Here is a 16,580-nt window from a genome sequence, read left to right on the forward strand (position 1 = left end):
TGCTTTTACTTTGGCTCTGACTTCACTTATCAGCCACAGTAGTGTCCTCCTTCCATTCGAAAATGTCTTCTTATTTGGAATACATCTGTCTTGCACGTCCCTCATTTTTCACAGAAACTCCAGCCATTGCTGCTCTGTTGTCCTTCCTGCTAGTGTCCCTTTCCAGTCAACTTTGGCCAGTCCCCCCCCTCATGCCATTGTAATTTTCTTTATTCCACTGAATACCAACACATTGGAATTTAGTTTCTCCTCAAATTTCAAAGTGAATTCGATCATATTGTGATCACTCCTCCTTAAGAGTTCCTTAAGCTCAAGCTCCCTTATCACCTCTGGATCACTGCAGAATACCAAATTCAGCACAGCCGATCCCCTAGTGGGCTCAACAACAAGCTGCTCTAGAAAGCCATCCCTTAGACATTCTACAACTTCTCTCTGAGTTTGGTTTTCCCAATCCAACCCCTCTTGAGGTTGGTTTTCCCAAACCTGACCTGGTTTTCCCAATCCAATTTCATGTTAAAATCCCCAACGATTATGACACTGCCCTTCTGACACACCTTTTCTATCTCCTGCTGTAATTTGTAATCCACATCCCAGCAGCTGTTTGGAGGCCTGTATACAATTGCCATTAGGGTCCTTTTACCCTTGCCATTTCTCAACTCAACCCATAGAGACTCTACACCTTCCGATCCTATGTCATCCCTTTCTAATGATTTAATATTATTTCTTATACACAAGGCCACATCACCCCCTCTGCCTACTAACCTATCAATCCGATACACCGTATATCCTTGGATGTTCAGCTCCCAATGGCAGCCATCCTTTAGCCAAGTTTCAGAGATGGCCACAACGTCATACTTGCCAATCTGAGGCTGAATTTCAAGATCATCCATTTTATTTCTTATGCTGCATGCATTCAAATATAACATTCTTAGTCCAGTATTTGTTGCTTTCTATTTTAATTGCACCACACCTCTATTGCCCTGTAAATCATCCTACTGGCTGTGATTATGCCTCACCTCCTGCCTGTCTTTTCTATCATCTCTGCTGCACATTATCTTTGATTTATTTCTGTTTCCCCCTTCCTCAGCCCTATCACTATGGTTCCCGTCCCCCTGCCAAATTAGTTTAAACTCTCCCTAACAGCTCTATTAAATGTGGCTGCTAAGATATTGGACCCCTTTGGGTTCAGGTGTAATCCATCCTTTCTGTACAGGTCGTACCTCCCCCAGAAGAGGCCTCAATGATCCAGGAACGCGAAGCCCTGCCCCCTACACCAGCCTCTCAGCCACACACTAATATGCCTGATCACGCTATTCTTGCGCTTGTTAGCACGTGGCACAGTCAGCAATCCTGAGATTACTACCCTGGTGGTCCTGCTTTTCAGCTTCCTACCCAACTCCCTGGATTCTCTCTTCAGGACCTCCTCCCTTTTTCTATCAATGTCACTGGTAACAATGTGTACCAAGACTTCTGGCTGTTCACCCTCTTCCTTCAGAATACTCTGCACCCGATCCGAGACATCCCGTACCCTGGCACCTGGGAGGCAACACGCCGTTTTCTATTGGTTGTAAGCCTGGAATTTTAATAAAAACAAATCTATGTAATGGTGACCATTAAACCAAACAGTTTCCCACAGAGAGGAAAATTAACTAATTGAGTAAAATCCAACTAGTCGGTTAATACAATAAAAACTAAGAATGTAGGTTAGGTAACAGGTTATAGCAGTGGCATACAGGAGCTTCTGGTCACCAAAACAATATAGGGCAAATGTGCACGAGTCATTAAGCTGTCAAGTGAGCTGCAGAAGCTGCAATATAATCAGAGCAAGGGAAAGGTATCTGGATGTTTTCCACCAGGAGGCCCAAATCTTCTGATTTGGTCAGTCATCGGTGAAAAAGGAGTATGACTGCAAATGAGGCAGTAAGGGGAATCTGAAGGCAGGACCATGGGTATGCAACTGTCTAATGATTTGAGGTTCTTTCCGCTTTTTTGGATGAGCAGACAAGAATGCAACGGACGTGGAGGACCACAGAGTTGAAAGAGATTGAGACCATTCTATGCAGAAAAGAACTGATGTCCAGAGGGCTGGGTTATCTGTTTGGTGCAAGGATTTCACTTCTCTCCTCTGGACTGGACAGAAATATATGGGGGAAGGAGGGGGAGATGGAGGATCTTGTAGTGATAATACACACAGACACCAACAAATTATACAGATAAAAGAAATTCAGCATCGTCACTATTAGGAGGCTAGACACCAAATTATAAAAAGCTTCCAAATTAATTATCTTTTTTATTGCTAACTGCGCAAATTGGCACAGGGTGAACTATTCGAGATGCGAATGTGCGAATCTAACATTGGTAAGGTAGAAGTAGGTTTCTGTTCCTGGAGTACCTGGATTAACATTGGAGACATTAAAAGCTGCAAATTGGGATAATCTGCACCTGAACCATGCTGGGACTAGATCTTGAGTAAACCATAGAATTGGGCAAGAGAAGATTTTAAACTAAATAGTTTGGACAAAGATATGGAAAAAGAAAAGTATTAGGATGAGAAACGATAAATAGACTGCAAATGGAAGTCTCAAAGCAAATCAATAGATGTTACAAAGAATAAAAGGACAAAATTAAGCCCCCGTACAGTATCTGAACACACATAGCACTTGAAATAGCAGTGTAATTGAAAGCAAATAAATGTTGGATTAAATAGCCATCACAGTGAGATGGCATTCAGATGACAGACTGGGATCTCAGTATTGAATTCATACAAATTAGAAGAACTGAAAGTTAACAGAGACAATTTACCATTTTCTAGTTAGTGATGATCTCAGCACAACAAAGATGTAGGTTCAGGAAACCAGGATGTAGCAGTTTGGAGATATATAAAAAAACAAAGACACTATGAAAGCAGGTCTCCTAAAAGAGTAGCAATTTGGTAGGATAAAATGTAAAGGAGGAAGCAATGGGAGTTTGCTAGAAAGATACAATGATAGTCACTGGGTTTTTGATCCACATATGGACTCGGAAAAAAGATCGATGAAAGGTACCTTAACAGAGGAACTCTAAGTATTTTCTAGATTGTTTGCTACAACACATTACGGAGTTAGGAAATTAACTTAAAACATCAGTCAAATCCAGGAACAGACATACAAGGGCATCTTTCAGAATAATGGGAATAAATACATTTAATGAGAAAGAAGACTAGCAAGAAGATATACCATCTATAGTTAACTAAAAAAGTTAGCATCAAGCTAAAGAAACAGAATATTTGGTATTGGTTTATTATTGTCACATATACCAAGACAGAGAAATGCTTATTTTGCATAATGTTTATACAGATCAGATCATTACACAGTACACTGAACTAGAATTAGGTGAAACAATAACAATACAGAATAAAATGCAACCAAAAAAGTGCAATGCAGGTCAACAATAACGTGCAAAATCATAATAAAGTAGATTGTGAGGCCAAGAGTCCATTTTTAGTGTAGAGCTCTGTCTGAGTCTCTGATAATGATGAGATAGAAGCTGTCCTTGAGACTGGTGGTATGTACTTTTAGGCTTTTGTATCTATTACCCAATGGGAGCATGAAGGAGAGAGATTGTCTGAGGTGGGTGGGGTTATTGATTATACTGGATGCTTTACCAAGGTAGTGTGAAGTACAGACTACGTCCATAGAGGGAAGGCTTGTTCCTGTGATGGACTAAGTTAGGTTCATAACGCTGCATCTTCCTGCAGTTATATGCAGAGCAGTTATCATACCAAGCTGTTACGCATCCAGACAGAACACTTTCTACGGTGCATTGATAAAAATTGTTAAGAATTGACCGGAACATGGTAAATTCCATTAGCCTCCTGAGGGAGTAGGGGCATTGGTAAGCTTTCTTGGCCATGGTATCAATGTGGTTAGACCAGGATGGGCTATTGGTGATGCTCACACCTAGGAACTCTCAACCTCAACCCCACTGATGTAAACAGGAGCATGTGCACTCCTTCCTTCACTGAAGCCAATAACCAGCTCTTTTGTTTTATTGACATTGAGGGAAAGGCTGTTGTCATGACACCATGCAACCAAGCCCATCTCCTTCCTTTAGTCTGACTCATTCTTATTTGAGATGTGGTCCACTACAGTGGATTCATCGTTAAACTTGTAGATGGAGTTAAGCAGAATCCGGCCACATAGTCATGAGTGTAGGGGGCTAGGGTAATGGGCTAACAACACAACCTTGTGGAGTACCAGTTTCTTTGCAATCAGTAGGGATAGACAGCAACACCTCCACCACACTTATAATAATCATGGCAGAGGTGCCTCTACCTATCCTTACTGATTCTGACCCACAGACTGCAAAGTCAAGGATCCAGTTGCAGAGGGAAGCATTAACTCCCAGGGACCAGAGTTCAGTCATGCGTTTGAATGGAATAATAGTATTGAAGGCAGAACTGTAATCAAACAATAGTGTGATGTAGGTGTCTTTACTGTCCAGATGCTCCAAAGAGAAAGAATAATTGGAAGATTAAAAAGAGAAAAATAGAGTTTGGTGGCAGGGTAGAGATACATCTCTGCCAAAGGAAGTCTAAGGTGCTCCTTCCCTTTGCTAGCCTGCAGGTCACCCTTGGGCAAGCTGTTGGACCTACTTAGCCCCCCACCCCCGATCAGGGTCACATGAAGCCATGGGAACAGGTGGTGGATGGTCATATGAACAGCTGGTGCACATTTCACCACCAGCAGCCGCACTGACTGAGGTGGCTTCTAGTTAGTGACGCCTAACGGCAACACCTCTGCTTGCATCTTCAGAAACAGCTCTATCTCCATCTTTAATGTTTCTAGTTTTCCCTTTCAGGGTTCTTTTGAAGACCCCGACCTGGATTTACACGATGACATTGCAGGATTCTTTGCAGGAATGGGACCCGCTCTCAGGGTTCCATAACTGGTCGTTGGTCGGCACGCCAAAGGCTCAGCCTAAGAGTCTGGCTCAAATTCCGAAGCCTAGGATCTCGGGGCTCTGGAGACGGGCGGATCGAGGGTCAGTGTCACGACAGGAGACCCATGTGTCGTCGGAATATCTGCTGTGTGCCTTGAGACCCAGGATCTTTGCGATCTTCAGGCACAGAGCTTGAAAAAAGCGACATAATGGACTTTTAACGTTGTAAACTAGTGAGTTGTTTGTTATGTTTTCCCGCTCACTGGGAAAATGGAGACACCTTTTTCTCCCTTATTGGGGAGAGAGAGAGAGAACCTGCAGTATGTCGAAACACGAAGCCTTTGGGGGAACTGCAAGTCTTGTGTCTTTGCTCATGCTTGAGTGCACAGTGGCAGTGCTGATGCTTGCTTTTTTTTGCCAGTGGGGGGAGGGGGGATTGTCACTCACTGCCACTTACACATGGGGGGGGGAGCACTTTGGGGTTCTAACATTTAACTGTCATTCATTCTTTGGGGCACTCCTCTGTTTTCGTGGATGGTTGCAAAGAAAAAGCATCTCAGGATGTATATTGTATACATTTCTCCGACATTAAATGTACCTTTGAACCTCTGAAGTCCTGGTTATGTGACCACTGACTCCAGGCAGACAATCTCTGAAGAGTATTAATAACGGTTGGAGTCACCTGTCCTGAAAAGACACTGGCTAGAATGCAATGGCAAACCACTTCTGTAGAAAAATCTGCTAAGAACAATCATGATCAAAAGCCATGATTGCCTATGTAACACGACACAGCACAAAATGATGATGAGAGTACAAGTCAAAGCTGTCTAGAAATTTTAAGTAGATAAGAAATCCTGTAGTTATTTATAAAAAAAAGTTAAAGAAATGTGTGAAAGCTGAATGGAAGGATAGTATGGAGAATCAACATGGGAATACAATCAGATGATAGCTGAATCAAACTAATATTTTGAAGTAATCTTAACAATAAAGGATATAGATAAGATGCTACAAATAGGTATAAATCTGAAATTAAGAGGTAGGAACTCAGGATAATACCAGGCAAAGTGGTACAGAGTAAATAAAGTTTGGAACCGGCATACTTAACCAATTTATCTGACATTTTTGAGGTAACATATGCTGGCATTGTTCCTTTTGTGATTCAAAACCATTTTGAGATACCTGCCATCACATTCTTTGGGTACATTTCAATCCATTATCACAAAAGAAAAACAGTAATGGTGGCATACTGGTTGGTGAATCACCCTAAATATCTTCAACATTGATTCCAGATAACATTAAAATTCAAAACATCAGGTCAAATATGGAGAAAATGTACTTAAAGATGAGGTGCAATCCTGGTGAAGCAACAACAAACAGGGTGACAAGGGGTAAATTGGTAAGGGCTTCATTTTTTTAAAAAATGTGTGCATCTACAAAGTACACTGCAATCACACACTAGGCTAGTCTGACCACCCTAACCATTACCTAAAAGTTGTCATACCATAACTCAACTTAATTTGGAAATTTCACACCTCATATGATTGCTGCAACTCCCCTACAATACAATAGTGCATAAATTCCAGGATTTAGATCCTGTAATGACAATGGAATTGCTATGCACTCTAAATCAGGCTGGAAGGGGAAATGCAGAGGACAAGTGCAAATGCAGAGGGGGTAGGGTTGCCAACAGACAAGAGTAGCAGTCAAATACATTGTGTTTACCCTGAGAAAGACTACGATGACCATGAAGCCTTGCGCAGGCACCAGTGCACATGCGTGTATGTGCCGATTTTTTTCTACAAATTGTTTTTGGCGATTCTGTTCGTGGGGGGGGGGGTGGGTGTTAATCACAACCAGAATATAGGTGATACACTCTATTTCGTTTCTAAAAGGGTTTATCTAACGAATTTAATATTAAACACACAGCGCATATTTTCCTCGCATGAATATAGTGATAAGTCAATTATCAGGGGAGTACAGGGGAGCTTGAAGTAAGTGTTGAATGAACTTCCAGTAGAAGTGGTAGAGGCAGGTTCGATATTATCATTTAAAGGAAAATTGGATAGGTATATGGACAGGAAAGGAATGGAGGGTTATGGGATGAGTGCAGGTCGGTGGGAGTAGGTGAAAGTAGCGTTTGGCATGGACTAGAAGGGCAGAGATGGCCTGTTTCTGTGCTGTAATTGTTATATGGTTATATAAGTCAATAGCATCATAACATTTTAAGTAATGTTTGGATATTAAACACACAGCACATATTTTCCCTGTATGAACATATAAAATCATTGCAACACACCAATATGCACTGAATCAGTGGGAGCCCTGGGCTTATTTTCCTGCAACAATGTGGTCCTATCGAGGGGTGATGGGAGACAGCGATACTCGAAGGGGGTTTATTCCGCAATTTAGTTTTTGTTGCATTCACTGCAGAAAACTCCGCTTCGCAGAGATATGTTGGAAATGGAAGCAACGTTTTCAGTGCTTTCATGGCTATCTCAGGATATTTAGCCTTGACTTTGATCCAGAACACCGGCAGAGATGTTATGTCAAAACATACTTTTTTTTATACATACACCGTCATTTGCAAGCTCGAGGAGTTGATCTCCTTCCCGCACTGACATGGATGATGCGTGGGTAATGACCTCGCGTGCGTTCAAGTTCAACAGCGGGCATGACAGGGAATGAGGAAAGGTGCAGCTGACTCATATCGCCAAATCATATTTCCTCACAGCCCGGTGGTTGGGGACCACTGCCTTAGAATACAGGAAGCCATTTGGACCATTAAATCTATGCTGGCTCTCAGAGAACCCCTCCCAATATCATTCCTCCACTTCCCTGTGACTTTTTCTCTTAAGCAGACCCATTGATTCCACCCTGATCCTCCAGCCAGCCAGCCATCCACACTTGGGTAATTTATGACAGTCAATTTACGTACTAACAATGACATTTTTAGTGCGTGGGAGGAAGCTTGTACACATGGGAGAGGGTGGAGGGGGAGGGGGAAGAAAAGTACAGTCATAGGGAGAATGTGTAGACATTCCACATACACACTAAGCCAGTGAGGATTGAACCCCAATTGCAAGAGTTGCAAGGCAGCAGCACTACCCACACCCGAATGTAAAAATAGCATTTTCCTTTAATACTGCAATCTCATAAATCCAGTAAAGATTTATAATTACATTGATATTTTTGAGAAACTAATTTTCAACAACTACATATACTTATAAATTCTTTGCAGATTTATGAATTGCATTTAATGAAATAACCTCTGCACTTCAAATTCCAGAAATTAAAACACAAGGAAATAAAGTGTCACATATTTTCAGAAAAAAACGAAGGGAGCTTTAAAAAACTTTCAAGCAGCATTACAAGACAAGTACCGCAAGTTAATGGAATACTCTGGACTTGCTCCTGACACACTAAATAAGCCAAAAACTACACATCATGATATCGAAGCAATTATTAATGAAGAAAATTAAATCATCCTTATGTTCCTCAAACCAGGAGTATTCAGTTTAGTCCAACTCAGCGCCACTAGCTGACCGTAGACCGCACAGCCAGTCTTCACCAAAGCCACTGATTACTTCAACCAAACTGCTCAAAAACAGCAAGGACAAAAGTAACCAGAATCTCGTAATATAAGCAACATCAACCTTAAAGTCTCCCAAGTCCACAAGCCTCACTGACCAATTCTTGTAACATAGAACCCAAGATTTTCCTCTGAGAGTAGTTAGAAAGAAACTGGCCAAACACCCACCTGTCCTCCACTCTCATCTTCACCAACGTCAAGCTTGCTCAACTAATGAATGGGAGAGAAGCAGTGGAATTGACCACAGGTTTGCAGCCTGGGTCCAGGCTTCCAGGACTCCAGGCTACACACTCCCTCCCAACCTCACTAGGCTCCCTTGGAGACGGTAAACTGACAGTTCACTCATTCTCCAAAGCAGGTCCAAAATGCCATCCAGTTAACAATTACTAAGGGTACCTTCATGCTTCAATAAATTGGAGGCCACTCAATCATTCAAATATAAATGAAGACTTACTTCCAGGATCAGAAAAATGATTCAAAATATCAAAATGAAAACGTTATCTTTAGAAAAGATTAAACATTTCAATCATCTGACCAAATGTTACTGCTGGTCACTTTTAAAAAGTGTGATTACCAGAATCAAAAATCGTCAGTTGCACAATAGCCAGTCAGGCAAAAGAACCAGGCAGGCAGCATTGGAGTCGTCCCTGCAACTAATACAGTAAATGGCTTCAATCGCTGGGGAGTACACGCAAAAGTAAATCACAAGAACCTTCAATGGCTTAGCTGGAAACATCAGTTTAAAAGATTATCTGGAAGCAGAAAGGTTTCTTTGGCCAGAGACCGACTGCAACATGTTTCACCTCCCTAATGCAAGATTATGAGTGTCACCAAGCAGCTGTACAACACTTCAGACAAGAGGGAACATATTTAGAGACTGTGGCGCTATGATTAAAGGCAGAAACTGTTTCTCTACAAGATTTTAGGAATTTGAGAAAGATAATAACTTTAGATTATTACTGATGTCATATAATAATTAGTATAAAAACAGAAGAACAGTGTAGATGAATTAGTTGGAAATGTAGTAGGGTGAGAAAGTTTCAATTCCCAGCACGTTGGGACTGATTCCAGAGACAGGCAGGGCTTGCATATCATGGAATGTTCCACTTCAACAGAGCCGGGATTAATTTGCCAGAGTTTTCCCAATGCTATTAGGGAGATTCTCAGTTGACAAGTAGACAAGAATTCATGCATACAGTACTATGCAAAAGTCTTGGGAACATATACATACTGTAGCTAGTGAGACTAAGACTTTGCACGGTACTGCCGTAATTTTATGTATTGCACTGTAATGCGACCGCAAAATAAATCCAATTTCATGACTGGGAGTGGGAAGGGGGCAGGGAGAGGGGAATCATGTTGGGAAAGGGGAAGGGGGAGGGGAGGGAGCAGAAAGCTCCAGAGAGACATTCTATAATGATCAATAAACCAATTGTTTGGAATCAAATTACCTTGCTTTGTATTTCAGGGCTGGGGGTGTCTGCACCCATCCCACACCCCCCCATCCCTGGCACTCCTCTGCCAACTGAACCTCACCCTTGCCATTCTCAACATCCTTTGTTTGCACCAGGCTTTCAAATACGCTGCCCGCTCCACACTGACAAATACAGTACTCTGCAAAAGTCTTAGGTAGCCTAGTTATATATGAGTGCCTAAGACTTTAGTACATTAAATTCACAAGGTTGGAAACACAAGGACATAACCAGCGAGCCAGTATGAAAGGCACCTGAAACAATGACTAGATTAAAGACAAGAGCTTTGCAGAGGTTTATATATTTCTTTGGTATATACTTGATTGCAAGGAATTCAGTAAATAAAGCAGCTGACTCAGGGCACTGACAAACATGAAAGTATAGCATCATTGCTATAACTGAAACATGACAAAGAGCAGGACTGACAACCCAACGTTAATAGCTACAGAGAAAACTGGAGGAAACAAGAGGGTTGTGGTGTGAGGAACAATGCAACATTGATTATAGAAACAATAATTATACAGCAGAATGATTGGCAATTTTCTATGAAAGGTCAATAGTTTACGGAGCTATCCACGATTAGAGGGTGTAGGTTTAAGGTGACAAGTAAGAAGAAATGTTCTTCACCCAGAAAATGGTTACAGTCTGGAGAAATGCTACCCGAGAAGGAATCACATGAAGAACACCTGCATGAGTGGGTGTAGGCTACAGACCAGGAGCTGGTAATCAGAATAGTACAGATAGGAACAGGAATTTGAATGGGCTGCATAACACTGATTCTGCAGTTGCCCTCCAAGTCACAATTTGAAAACTCACAACTGTCCCAGGTAAAGATCTAAACTCTCCACATGAAAACACTGCAGGAGTATCTACACAATGATTTCATGAATTCCAGAAGGCAGACCACCATCTTCTCAAGAACAATAAAAGTCAGTTTCATCTGAGTATGAGCAAAGACTCAACATGCAAAACCTTTACATTGTCGACAGACCAATATGTTAAATCAGTTGAGACAAGTAAACAGACAGAGCTAACAAAAACAAAACCCTCTTATTTACAAGAACGTGATGCAGTCAGAATTACATGCTCAAATTCCAAGGATGGGGAATTCACACCAATATCATACTGTTTCAGGATGCATCATCTGCTTTTGACCATTTATAGAAAACAAACTCACATTTCTGATCACTAATAACCTTCAACGGAAGAGATGACTGAACAACAGCGGAAGAGATAAAACAACAGAATGCTGGAAAAACTCAGAAGGTCAGGCAGCATCTGTGGAGGCAAAAGTTGCATGTCAATCTTTCAGATTGAGACGCGCCAAGATGCCACTTGTGTTTTGTGTTTTCAGCATCAGCAATCACTTTTGTCTGCATAAATCAATCTTGACTGTACTAGCAAAGTATAAAGATGGCGTCAGATGTTTCTGCAGACCCAGGCAACTTCTTCCTGTTTGTGCGCAAATCAGCTTATTCTTTTTTTCTCAAGTTTCTCTTTTCTTTTAAGGTGGCTGAGGGGGTCTTGTCAGAGTCTGTGATCTACAGCTGCATTTCAAACTGTGGTTCCCCACGGGCGGTAGGTTCTCGTTTTCGGACTTGTCATGCGTTTTCAGGATGCAGCCCTGCAGACGACCCAGTTCTGCGCTGATGTCGCCGACCGACGCATTGTAGGAGACTGAAACATCGAGACAGCAGGTGGTGTGCACTGTTGTCAGAAGGCGGCACCATGTACTCTAGCGAGCTCCTCTCCCGATCCTTTGATGGTCAGCGAGAGCCTGTCAGTCCTCGAGTCGTGGGACTCAGAAGCAACGTGGCAGACTTTAACATCGAAACAGCGAGCTGCTGGTCTCATGCTCCTGTTTGTTGCGGGAGTGATGTGTCTCTCTTCCTCACCAATGAGAGAACCCGTCTGAGGTGCCTAAGTGTTGGGAGGGACAGTAGTTTTTTTGATGGACTCTAGATCATGGTCTCTTTGGGGCTTTGCTACTGCTTGCGTGGTGGGGGGAACTGATGCCTTTGCTACTGCTTGTGCACTGGAGGGAGGAGGGGGGCTTTGGGGCTCTGACATTTCTGTCATTCTTTTTTTTCCCCGTTTTGTGAATGTCTGCAAAGAGTAAGGATTTCAGGCTGTATACTGCATACATTCTTTGACATTAAATTGGTTCAGCTGAGGTACGTAGAACAGAGGGAGTTCCATGAATCACAAAATCCAGTGGAGGAACCCAGCGGGTCAAGCAGTATCTGTGGGAGGAAAACGTTGTTGATACTTTGGGTTCAAGTCCTACAACAGGACTGCAAAACATCAACAATACCTTTTCTCCAGCAGAATGTTTGTCGCTCCAGGCTCCTGCATCTACAGTCTCGTGTCTTCCATGAGTCAGTTTGTTAAGAAATCATTTGAACCTGAACTTATCAACATTTGATTAAAAAAAGGAAAGGTACGTCACATCTGGAGTTTCTCCGTTTAGCAGACAATTTCCCTCCACGTCTCTCTGACGTAGCGGGGAACCACGTATAAGGCAAGTTACAGCAGTGGTTTGCCATTGCCTTCTGCCGGGTGAGTTTCCAAAGAGGTTAGCCAGCACTGATGGAAAGCATGCAGGAGAGCCGGCTGGATTCGAACTCGGGACCTTTCGTCCCAAAGTCCGGCAATGATGCCACTACGCCACCAGCCGGGTCTTGATTAAAAAAATAGATTATCAGGCACATTAAGATTTGTACATATACAAATACTGATTACCTAGTTTAGTTAAGATCAAGAATCAGAAGTATATCTTTTCAGATTACTGCTTTTGATTAATAAGTGAAGATATTGAAGTATATTAATATAGCCATTGCACATACTGAAGCAAATAAAGCATTAGTGGTTTGTTGTACTGTAGATGTGAAAAACATTGAAACCAAACAAATACAAAGAATTTTCATCAGGGCCCTTCAGTCCTGATTAAGGGTCTCAGTCCAAAACGTCGACTGTACTCTTTTCCATAGATGCTGCCTGGCCTGCTGAGCTCCTCCAGCATTTTGAGTGTGTTGCTTATATTACAGAGAATATTGCATTAAAGTTTTCTGATTTTTTTTTTAGCATCACATCAAAGGAAATTTCACACCAAGAAACAGATTAAATACAACAGGTGATGCCATGAAACCGTTTCAGGAGTATAAAATCCATACTGTTAAACATTATTTTAAATAAAAAGAACACATACTTGGGGAAAACTGACTTCCAAAAGTATTTTCAATAATCATTGTGGTTACTTGAAAAGGGCAGGTATATTAACAATACACATCACATTCATAGCACCCACAACAATTTATAATCAAAATATTCTTAATTTTAACAGTACTTTACTGCGACATTGTTTCCACAAACAGCCATAAACTTCAATCGTTAATTGCCTATGCAGAGGCTATGTCCACGGAATTAGAAGGTATGGATCTTTGGGTAAAAGGAAACCCACATCCCAACTATCCTATGGCAGCACCAGATGAACATTTAGCTTGTTTCCAATCTCACATTCATACATCAATGTATGTTTTCAAAAGGATCCCAACATACGTGATTAGATATCAAAACACCAAATTTAAAGCCACATGTAACGAGAGGAAGAGACACTGGTAGAAGGGCAGCAGCGCTGAGTTACATCCCACTGCCAGACAATGTGTCAAGAGACTACCTTCAAAACCAGACACTGGGCGGGTGCCGTTAGCCGGACCGTGCCCGCCCTCCTACTCACCAGCTGTCCTCTTGCTCCTGATCACCATCATCCTGCAGACTCATTGTCTCCAGATCCAATGTCGCCACCTCATCCAACACCGTGCGCTCTGCCAGCCCGGGGCTGTCCCAGCCGATCGAGCCCGAGAGGCCGCAAGATCCCGGCGACTGGGTCACGGCTCCTCCCCGCTGCGTGAGCTGCGACAGCACCTCCCCTTCCAGAGTCTGGGCCGGGCTGGGGCAGCAGGCGAGGAGGGGCTGCCACGAATTGCCGGCGGGGGCGGGTGTGGGTGCGGGGACCGGTGCCGTGTGTTTCGGACTCAATATGGTGGAACGGGTCCTCAGCTGTTCATTCTGCTTCTCGAGTTTGCGAACCAACTCCTGCAGCTTCCGTACTTCCAGGTCGGCACTGACGTTCGAGTTAACGTCCTCCATCGCGCCGCTTTGTTCGACTTTTCCTTCCTTGTCGTCTCTTTATTCCTTCCCTTTCTCCTCCTCCTTCGACCACTACCGGCACATGACGCACGCTACTGCGATCACAGCCACACAATCCCCACACCCAACTCCGGCTCGGCTATCATCTGCCCGCCGCCATCTTTCTGCCGCCTGTCTCCTCCCTCCGCTTCGTGACATCAGCAAGCTCCTCCTTTTTTCCAGACCCTGACGTCAGCAGGTTCCACCCAGTTCCTTATTTATGACATCATTATGTCCTCCAGTGACATGTCCCTTTTGTTTGCGTCATTGTCTATTCCAGTCCCCATTACTGCGCAACAAAGCAGCCGGTGCGGGACTAGGGCGGCCTTTCTGCCAGCAATTTGATGCCCCTACACTATGACTGAGATTGGCCCAAGTGCCCTGTTGAGGAAGGTCCACACACACACACACACACACACACACACACACATGCAATGGGATTTGAGCCTTTCATCGACTTCATAGTCGATCCTTCTGAAAATAACCATATAACAATTACAGCACGGAAACAGGCCATCTTGGCCCTTCTAGTCCGTGCCGAACTCTTACCCTATCCTATTCCCACCGACCTTCACTCAGCCCGTAACCCTCCATTCCTGTCCGTATATCTATCCAATTTAACTTTAAATGACAACATAGAACCTGCCTCAACCACTTCTGCTGGAAGCTCATTCCACACAGCTACCACTCTCTGAGTAAAGAAGTTCCCCGTCATGTTACCCCTAAACTTTTGTCCTCTAATTCTCAACCCATGTCCTCTTGTTTGAATCTTCCCCACTCTCAATGGAAAAGGTCTAACCACGTCAACTCTATCAATCCCCCTCATAATTTTAAACACCTCCGTCAAGTCCCCCCTCAACCTTCTGTGCTCCAAAGAATAAAGACCTAACTTGTTCAACCTTTGTAACTTAGGAGATGAAACCCAGGCAACATTTTAGTAAACCTCCTCTGTACTCCCTCAATTTTATTGACATCTTTCCTATAATTCGGTGACCAGAACTGTACACAGTACTCCAGATTTGGCCTTACCAATGCCCTATACAAATTCAACATTACATCTCAACTCCTCTACTCAATGCTCTGATTAATAAAGGCCAGCAAACCAAAAGCTTTCTTCACCACTCTATCCACATGAGATGCCATCTTCAGGGAACTATGCACCATTATTCCTAGATCCCTCTGTTCTAAAGCATTCTTTAATGCCCTACCATCCGTAAGGCCAGTGATGTTGTGGGGATGGAACTGGACTCTCTCACGGTGGTGTCTGAAAAGAGGATGCTGTCTAAGTTGCATGCCATCTTGGTCAATGTTTCCCATCCACTACATAATGTACTGGGTGGGCACAGGAGTACATTCAGCCAGAGACTCATTCCACCGACATGCAGCACAGAGCGTCATAGGAAGTCATTCCTGCCTGTGGCCATCAAACTTTACAACTCCTCCCTTGGAGGGTCAGACACCCTGAGCCAATAGGCTGGTCCTGGATTTATTTCATAATTTACTGTCATAATTTACATATTACTATTTAACTATTTATGGTTCTATTACTATTTATTATTTATGGTGCAAATGTAACAAAAACCAATTTCCCCCGGGATCAATAAAGTATGACTATGACCATGACTATGACTATTTACCATGTATGTCCTATTTTGATTAGTTCTACCAAAATGTAGCACCTCACATTTTCAGCATTAAACTCCATCTGCCATCTTTCAGCCCACTCTTCTAACTGTCCTAAATCTCTCTGCAAGTTTTGAAAACCTACCTCTTCATCCACAACACCAGCTATCTTAGTATCATCTGCATACTTACTAATCCAATTTACCACCCCATCATCCAGATCATTAATATATATTACAAACAACATTGGACCCAGTACAGATCCCTGAGGCACACCGCTACACACCGTCCTCCAATCTGATACACAGTTATCCACCACTACTCTCTGGCGTCTCCCATCTAGCCACTGCTGAATCCTTTTTACTACTTCCATATTAATGCCTAACGATTGAACATTCCTAACTAACCTTCCGTGTGGAACCTTGTCAAAGGCCTTACTGAAGTCCATATAGACAACATCCACCGCTTTACCCTCGTCAACTTTCTTACTAACCTCATCAAAAAACTCAGTAAGATTCCACGCACAAATCCATGTTGACTGTTCCTAATCAGACCCTGTCTATCCAGAAAATTATATATACCATCTCTAAGAATACTTTCCATCAATTTACCCACCACTGATGTCAAATTCACAGGCCAATAATTGCCGGGTTTACTCTTAAAACCCTTTTTTAAACAATGGAACCACATGAGCAATACATCAATCCTCCGGCACCATTCCCGTTTCTAATGACATTTGAAATATTTCTGTCAGAGCCCCTGCTATTTCTACACTAACTTCCCTCAAA

At 42.8% G+C, this 16,580-nt stretch overlaps 1 protein-coding gene across 1 annotated transcript in view; it reads right to left on the minus strand.

Moving 5' to 3' along the window:
* Positions 1 to 14,318, minus strand: part of slain2 (SLAIN motif family, member 2) — a 51,045-nt gene extending 36,727 nt beyond the window's left edge. The window contains exon 1 of the mRNA XM_072252746.1: positions 13,718 to 14,318. Coding sequence (XP_072108847.1) covers positions 13,718 to 14,130 — 413 coding nt within the window. The 5' untranslated portion in view covers positions 14,131 to 14,318. The remainder of the gene's footprint in view (positions 1 to 13,717) is intronic.
* Between the last annotated feature and the right edge of the window lie 2,262 nt (positions 14,319 to 16,580).

This window comes from Mobula birostris, chromosome 3, assembly GCF_030028105.1.
Source record: "Mobula birostris isolate sMobBir1 chromosome 3, sMobBir1.hap1, whole genome shotgun sequence".
Classification (NCBI taxonomy): Eukaryota; Metazoa; Chordata; class Chondrichthyes; order Myliobatiformes; family Myliobatidae; genus Mobula; species Mobula birostris.